This window comes from Zea mays, chromosome 2, assembly GCF_902167145.1.
Source record: "Zea mays cultivar B73 chromosome 2, Zm-B73-REFERENCE-NAM-5.0, whole genome shotgun sequence".
Lineage (NCBI taxonomy): Eukaryota > Viridiplantae > Streptophyta > Magnoliopsida > Poales > Poaceae > Zea > Zea mays.
In genome coordinates, this window is record NC_050097.1 from 223,772,664 (window position 1) to 223,781,785 (window position 9,122).

The 9,122-nt window shown below is 46.6% G+C and overlaps 1 protein-coding gene across 1 annotated transcript; it reads right to left on the reverse strand.

Moving 5' to 3' along the window:
* Positions 1–2,172: 2,172 nt before the first annotated feature.
* On the reverse strand, positions 2,173–8,881 carry LOC100502357 (basic leucine-zipper 52). Its single transcript, NM_001196835.1, has 4 exons — positions 8,245–8,881; positions 5,760–5,892; positions 3,163–3,247; positions 2,173–2,933 (listed from the first exon to the last, which is right to left on the reverse strand). Exons 1-4 carry the CDS (start codon positions 8,748–8,750, stop codon positions 2,569–2,571), a joined length of 1,089 nt encoding a protein of 362 aa, NP_001183764.1. The 5' UTR covers positions 8,751–8,881; the 3' UTR covers positions 2,173–2,568.
* Positions 8,882–9,122: the final 241 nt, after the last annotated feature.

The following is a 9,122-nucleotide window of genomic DNA, read 5'->3' on the forward strand; positions in this document are numbered from 1 at the left end:
GACGGGTCCCTCGGATGGGCCCTAGGTCCCTCCGAATGAGGTTCGGACCACAGCAAGGTCCCGGGACAAGGGGAACCCTGGCATAAGTAAGGGTCCGGTGCTGGCACGTGTCCAGGCCTTACCCTGCGTGCTTACGCTACCCGCGAAGGTGGAGGCCCGCTGCTGCCATGTGGCTTGTGGCCCGTGACATAAGCCAACGGGCGGAGCCTGCCGTAAGGCCTCTAAAGCCAAGTGGTCTCTACATTTATTACGGAGAGGACACGTCGCCTGCCACCATGCTGACAGACGATGTGCCCTCTCAGCATTTAATGTGTCCAGTCCACTCCGCTGGCAGACGGCGTCAGGGTCATCCTGCAGATGGCGCGTCTGTCTAGTCTGTTGTCAAACAATGCGCCCATGCCATGCAGCGCACTATGCTCACCATCCCTTATACAAGAAGCTTCCTCTGCACGCCGAGGATACGCAGATCTCGGATGTCAGGACGCGAGAAGATTGAACCAGTGGCGAATATCTGTAGCTCCAAGTGCTATATCCGTTATGTCCCTGGGCCCATATGTCGGGGCTCAGTACCATTGTCCATGCCCCCCTTCAACTATAAAAGGGGAGGCATGCGACGGACAAGAGACAGGCTCACTTAGACCCAAGTGATTCTAGACAACTCAAACTCTCAAACAATACATCACACAGTGAAGTAGGGTATTACGCTCCGGCGGTCCGAACCACTCTAAATCCTTGTGTGTTCTTGTGTTCTTCCCATTTTCCAACTAACGAGCAAAACGCTTAGGCCCCTCCTCATCTTAGGATTTAGGGCGGTAGCACTCCGCCACCCGAACGGAGATTTCCTCTCCGGCACATACTAATTTTGACATGATTACGTAACCGTCCCCGTGATATACTACCATTCGAATCGATTACATAAAATATCTCACAAGTAATTCAGCAGATCCCTTGCATACAAAGAAACTAAATACATAAATAACGCAGATCTCAACCTCCATTCAAAACCGCCCACTAATTACGTGCATGCATCTCCGAGGATGGAAACTGTGTTGTGCCCGCATGCATAACACGCTAGCCTACGTGTGCGCGGACCCGTAGACACGTGACCATGTGGGGGTCTGGGAGATGCTCGACCCGGACTTCATGTATGCTAGCTCTGGGCTCTCAATATCCCCTATACACACAACAACAACAACATAATCAATAGCTAATTAATTCTAGAGCAATTTAATACCGGAAAAGAGTGATAATACTCACAATTTCACATACCACATGAATTCAACACCAAATTACCACAGTTCATTACTTAGAGAGTGTTTGAATGCACTAGAGCGAATAGTTAGTTGGCTAAAAATTGCTAGTTGAATTAGCTAGCTAATTATTAACTAATTTACTAATAATAATTTTAGCCACTAACTATTAGCTCTAATGCATTTAAACACCCTCTTAGCTCTAATGTATTCAAACACTCTCTTATTAGTTCATCGAACTCAAGTAGAGATTTTGTTTTGCTAACAAATGCTATCTTGTTCAATCTAACGAGTTGTCTCGAATTCGGCTCGAACTGGCTCACAACAAACCGAGGAGATGCTAACTTAGTTTATGACAAAATTGAAACGAGACGAATCAGAATCAAGCTAACGAGCCATCACCGAACAATGCAGGGCGTCTCGCCATATGCCATCGTAGATAATGTCATGGGGACACCAAACTTTTTTAGGAAGACACAATCTCTACAGTATATAACATTGTGTCACTATATCAATGCTATCAAAACAATTAAGGCCTTGTTCGTTTGTGTCGGATTGGTGGGTCGGAACGATTCCTGACCGAATTGCTTCTCTAATTTATATAAACTTTGATTAGTTGGAACGATTCCGGGTGCAATCCGATGGAAACGAACAAGGCCTAAGGGGTATTTGAATATACTAAAGCTAATAATTAATAGCTAAAATTAGTTAGAGATATCCAAACTAATTCTACTAGCAATTTTTTAGCCAACTAACTATTAACTCTAACACATTCAAACACTCGCTAGTTATTACAAAAATCGATAAGAAATGTGGCGAACCATTCAGCACAAACAGGAAGGCGTGCAGGCCACTTCCCGTCACCAGCTACACAGCTGAAACAACAGCTTCGCGCACAGGCACAGCAGGGTACAGTTGGAATCATCAAAAATATCACTACAAATTAGCATAGCAACACAATGTACACCTTTCCAGAAGGAGAAATCATAACGATTGTTGTCAAATCTATAACAAAACTAAAACAGGTGGAGAAAAAAACACTCGGTGCCCTTTCAGCCCCTAGCTCGAAACAACCAACCACACACACAACAACAACAACAAACTCGAAACCAACACATCAATGTCCCTATAGAAATCAGCCACCACGACAACAACGATTGGCAACCGACCAATGTTAACTAGTAGATATAACCAATGGAATAAAAAAAATAGGCCTACTGAGAAGGACGAAGCAGCTCAAGGAAGGAGGATGTCAGACTATGAACAAAAGAACTCTAAACCAAACGGAGGCTTCTTGGAAGGCAGATGTATTGTATAGCTAGAAGGTGGTGTTGCTTTCACCTGCAGATACAGAGCTGCCCTCTGACTTCACCACGACCTCTGCCTCTGGCTTCATAGCCATGGACCCTTTTCCAATGTCCAGCCCCCGGAGCCGCCCAAGCGAGTCTTGCTGCGCCATATCCGAGAGGGAGTTGGGGTGGGACAGCATCTGGACGTTCCGCGGAGGCTGCTGGAAATGGTGCGGCAGCTGAATGTCTACGTGCTGCTCCGGGAGATGGAAGAAAGAAGGGCCGCTGTACGAGACGTGCTGCATCCCCATGTTGAATTGTTCGTTGGACTTCGGCATCTCGCCCGTCGCTATCTTGAGCCTCTCCACTTCTTGCTTCAGCGCATCGTTTAGAGCTGCGTCAGTATAGGTGTTTCGTCAGTAAATAACAGTCAGCTGAGAATCAGTGCAATGGTTGCAAAATTTAGAGACTGGTCAAGCACTACACCAAGTACTAACCATGTGTTGGCATGGTACAGCTTCTGAAAAAAACAATGCATCAGCTACCTAACATGAAGCTACGATGCAACAGTGGGATACCCCTCCCACATGAATTTATTATTGAAAAAACATATAAATGCTCACCATCCCGCAGTTGAGCCTGCTGCTCCATGGCCTGCAACCTTATCTTCAGCTCAGCATTTTCTGCCGAAAGTCCAGTTGTGTCTCTCTGCCGAGTAAAACAAAACAGTGTGAAGAATATTAAGCACAGTAATACAAGAGTAAATTGCCTGGACCCTAAAGTATTACGTGATTCTCGTTTGGATCAGTCTATTTGGCTCCCTAACATATTTTACTAATCTTATCCCGGTCTTAATTAGACATGGGGATGCCTAGAACCCGACACGGCCGTCCACATTTAAGAAAAGAAAAAACTGGGTCAAATTTTTATTTCATCGTCCTCGAGCACCTCAATGCGACAGGCAGTCAGAATCAAGCCAACGAGGTCGGGAAGGTGGTAGGGGCCGAGAAGGATCAAATCAGTTGGGGTGGCGGTTGGTCTTCTCTTTGCTCTCATTATCACCTCGGCGTCACAGCTATCCCTCTTCATGCTATCCAGCTTGCTTGCCTGGTTGGCATAGCGGCACATGTTGCTGGCCCGGCACACCTTGTTGCCCTCACCTTGCTAACCCCAGGTGTGCCAAGGTGCTCGATGTCGAACCGCAGCACGCTGCTATCGATCCGTGCAACACTGGATGATGTGGCAGGGCATGTTCTCATTATGGACGGGAGCAAACTGTTGTGCCAGTAGGTATGGTGTGGCCTGCGACCCTACCACAAGCTGCATCGCAGACCACTCCCTCCACGGCGAGGCTAACGGCACGGTGATGGCCCCTGTGTGGAGCGCCCCACGTCAGGGGTCATGTCCTGGTGCATGCCTAGGCAGTGGCATATAACTGACAGTGGAGTGTAGAGGCACGATGATGGCAGGGGGCGACATGAGGTCAGAGCAGCTCCGGTTTAGGCGGTGATTGCCGAGACACATCGAGCGGGGAATGGTGTCTGGACTCTGGCCAGGCAGTGCACGGGACATCAACATATGTAAGGCATTGCATGGTGCAGACTGCAGAGCATAGAGGCAGGGGTGACTCCCTGCAGAGGGTGGGACAGAGAAGTTGCCTAGGTGGTACAATTGCCAGGCGGCGGAGCACCTTCCTGGTCGAAAAAAGAGAGCAGGAGAGAGGATTGGAGAAAATGAGTGAAGACGATATCATGCATCCTTACCAAGCTATGAACTCGCCCGCTTGCTCTAGACGGCCGGAAAGAAGAGGATGGGGGAGTTCAGGGATGGTGGCCCGATGGATCTCTCAGGTGGCTGCTACAGTCCAAGGGCACAAGCCCGCGGGTTTCAGATCCTGGAAGACACACAAGGGCATCAGGAGGGTTTCTAGGGCAGTGGCAGCAGGGCCAACCCTCCTTGCATGCGCACTAGGGATGCTCAGATATCGAGGACACTGCAGAATCCGACCTGTAGTGCCTATGTGATGACCTTCAGTGGGCGACAGATCACTGGCTAGGTCCAAGCTCAGCAATGACCTTGGCACGGCCACGACCTCCATGCCCACCTCCCACCATTGCGCCAACTAGCCCACTCATAGTACCCATGTCCTGTACTCCTGTGCCTGCCTGCCAACAATGCCTAGGTCGGCACATCTGCGAGAGGCATGCCGGCGGGGACTTAAAAGTCACCGAGGGAGGTGGGGGAAAAAGAAAGGGATCAAGGTGAATAGATAAGGCAGCCTAGGGGGCTTTCTTCTTAAATCATGTCATTCACTGCAGGTATGCATGTCGCACATGAATTTACCAGCCGTGTGGATGGCCACATCAGTTCATGGGCATCATTGTGTCAAGTTTGGACCAAGTTGGTCCGACCAACATGAGATCACTTGAGGGCTTGTTCGGTTAGAGGTGAATTGAAGGGATTAAATCCCTTGCTATTCGAAATTGAATAGAGAGGGATTCAATCCCCCTCGATAATTGTGCAACCGAATAAGGCATGAATACATTAGGGAGCCAAATACGGAATTTTATAGTTTGGGAACCTAGACGAAAATCACATAATACTTTAGGAACCGGCCATGCAATTTACTCTTAACACAAAAGACAAGGACACATTGCTCGTAGATTCAGAAAATTGAACCAGACAAGATCTGCTGAAAATACAGGGTTTTCTGCTTAAAATTTGAAGTTGCTAGCATAAGGTTAACCAAGTAACAAGGAGCTTATTGCAATGAATTGGATCAATGGGGATAGTATAGTTGCCAAAACTACAGTGCTGCTAAACTGAGAACACAGTTTTTTTTACTGCCACCTACCAAGTATTACTATTCAGATCTCCAATCGTTGAGAAAACTACACAAAACAACCCCAAGGAACAGTTCACCCTAATCACTACATGTGGCATTAATCAAAACTCAACATGATCACATAAACTATCCTAGAATGTGTTATAGATCTCATTGCATGTGCACCAGTCCAAATAAAATATTGTTTTAACTGTTCATTTGTAAAGCAATTGGAGTTTAGCTCATACAAGTTACAAGTATGGACTATGGAGTGCAGCTGGTTGCACAGTATATAATAAATAAAGTGTCACTATGCACCGTGTTATTTTCACACCAAAATAAATGAACTAAACACAGTTCAGAAATACATGAGACAAACAGAAGGATGAAAGGAACCTGGAATAGTGTGAGCTGCGCTGAAAGAGTAGTAGCCTCTGTCTGAAGAGTTTGAACCTTCCGCTCCAGTTCTGTTATATATCTAGATTTTCTTTCCTTTGACCGTGCTGCAGATTGTCTGTTTGCAATTATTCTGCACAAAACCCAAGCTCAAGAACTCAATAGGCATTCATAAATTATATATTATGAATACAAGAAGCTAGTTAGATGATTTAGGTAAAACAAAGTTGACTTGGATAGATCATACAGTCAACTGATTAAGATAATTTATAGGTAACGTAATAAAGTTAAAAGTAGTTAACTTAGATTTACTAATCTGTTAAGATAATTTAGGTAATGTAGTAAAGTTCAAACAGTTGATAAGGACAGATGAAAGTTAACTTCCTAAGTTCAAACATCATGGGTACGAATACAAAGATCATGAATTATTTTTTGACAGTTTGCCTACGCTCCAGTAACTTAACAGAATCTTCTCATTGTATGTTCTTCTGCCTGTCATCCAAAACTTAATCAAACTGTTGCTGCAATCCAGGGGCAATTGTACCAGCCAGCAGTCCAGCACAATGTAACCCTAAATTATAAATACAGGCTTACAGAGCTTGCTTGTAGTGCAAACTCAATACTAATGTCCAGTGCAGTTAACTGAAACAGGAAAAATATACTTGTGGTGTGGAGGCACATTTAATAGTTCTACATCACAAGTAAAACATCGATACTAACAATGTTTATGTGAGTAAAACTGTCTATGCTATCTCTGTTGCATCAATGATTGCCAATGGAGCAGTGTATCAACAATAACTATTACCAAAATCAACGAGGACTTGAGGTCTTGAGGAGAACAAACACGGAAAAACAATTGTATGAATTATCATAAGAGAAACACTATCATATAGCTTGCCCCTAATACAAAGTTTTGGCAAACAAAATCTAACCATCTCCAGTGTAACTTTAATATACGCCAAAAGGGAAACGATAGTTGTAGCATACAATTTTGAGCTAGAAAGAACCAATTAGAAGTATGCCACACTAACTTATTGAGAATATTGAAAGGAATCTAGATAACGCGGAGTGCCCAGCGAGGAAAACATTGCAACAAAGCAAATAGATGTTGTGCCCTGCCTTTTTTACGTTCATCTCTATTTATTTAAGACTAAATGACCAAAAGCAGCTTTAAGTACCAAGACGTGTGTACAACATGGAGAAAATGCCACAAAAGCAATTCACGTCGATGACATTATCCCGCCAATTTCGACTTCAACCTTCTGCTTATTTGAGACTAAACAACATGAGACACCTTTACAAACTAAGGCACTAACTAAAATGGGGGCAGACCTAGTGCCAGAGGGTCCCACATAAGTGGGGTCTAGAGAAGGGATAAAGTGATAAACCACACATGAGTGATAAACCGAGGCAAGACTTCACTATAGATGCTAGGGCTGGAAAAAAGCTCGAGGTTCGCGAGCTAGCTCGAGCTAAGAGCGGCTCGCGAGCCGAGCCTATTTTTTGAGCTCGTTAGAGCAGCGAGCCGAGCTGGCTCGTTTAGGCTCACGAGCTATGCCAAATTAATCAATTTGCAAAATAACAATAGACATTGTATAATTCTATAGATAATAGACTCATTTCTTAGCTTTTTATGATGAATATATGACAATTCATAAGTTAAACTACTCATGATATTGAATTATGATTTTATATTCCACATTTATATATTTTTAATTTATTTTATAATGCAATAATATTACCAAGGTGCGGTGCGGCTCGCGAGCCAACTTCGAGCCGAGCCTGATTCTTGAGCTCGGCTCGGCTCGTCTCGTTTCCACTTTCCAGCCCTAATAGATGTGGAGAGGTTGCTTCAAACCTGCGACCTGGTGATTTAGTGAGACAGCTCTCACCACTGCACCCACCAGGCCTTCCCTTCGATTAAGACACTAACTAACGAAACAAAAAAATGACATCTCAATAACTTCTAGGGTCAGTTGGAAACATGCCACTCAAAATTTTGAAAAAAAAAAATAGAAACTAGTTCATTTCCATGCCACTCCATGGAGTCAAAATGAATTAGACGTCTAATTTTGTAAAAGTTAGGTGTCATGCATACAATAAATCCTAACTTTTATGGGTGCTTGCTTTCACTTGGAAAGAAACCTAGTACGCGACAAGGACGAACTAGCTATCCAATTCAGTTGGTCACCTTGCTGCAACCCTATCCAATAAGCTGCCTTTCATTATCCAGATGATTACAGATGACGTCTCAAGTAGTTGGCAAGACTTACAGGTGGCGATGCTTCTTTTTTCATTTTGATGCACGTAATATCAAAAGTTATTAAGCATTATGCGTCTTTTTCATCGATATAGATCACAAAAAGTAGGAATAATCTCACCTGCAACCCTACCAACCAAGCAACTACCAGTGCAGTGGTACCTAGTAGTGCCAGAATGCGAGGACGGTGGCAATGGAAGTATGGTAAAGGGCTAAAGGCGTCACCTTTTGGCGCGCTTGGGGTCGATGGCAGCGAGCTCGGCAAGCTGCTCGGAAGACATGGCCTTCTTGGCCTCCATCACCTCTCCAAACATGCCTCCGCCGCCGTCCTGCTGCCCGGCCAGGCCACCGGCGGCAGCCCCCATCCCGAAGCCGTCAAAGGAGGCGCTGTGGCGGTGCTTGGCTGGGCGCGGCGGCGAGGAGGTCTCGGCGGCACGGTCGCGGTCGGCGCCGGCGATCTTGTCCATGTCCATGAAGGTGGAGAAGAGGTCGTCCTCGGAGCCGATCTCGTCGAAGCCGCCGCCCACGCCGCCGGCCAGGTCGTCCGAGAAGCGAAAGGCCACCTCAGATCTGGCGCGGCGGTGGTGACTCGCGCGCGGCGGGGGCAACCCGGCGGCCGACGGCGCAGGCGGCCCGCCCGGGACCGGCGGCAGCGGGCAGGGCAGGTTGAGGTTGGGGCTCCGCGCAGGCGAGCGCTGCGGCGGGTCGCCGGGCTTCGGCGGCATCGCCATTGCGACGGGCAGGTCCGCTCCTCTCTGCCTCTCTCGCTCTCTCTGGTCGGCTACTCGGCTGGGTTGCTTGGCTAGCTGCTCTGCTAGCTACTAGCTAGGCAGTGGCGTGTTGGGTTCTGAAAGAGAGTGCGGGATCTGGGATTGGGAACGAAGGAGGTGGGGCCCCCGTAGTCATGTGTACCTCACACGGACACAGGACCATGTCGTCGCCCACGGGAGCGGCTGGCTTCTTTCCTTTCGGGCTTCACTGGGCTGGACACATCTTTTGGAGTAGAGTTTTTTTTTAGAATAATAAATGGGCTGGATGAACCTGACCTGTGGTGGGGGTGCAATGTTGCTCACAGGCCAGCCTTGGAGCAGTAAAAAAAGGAG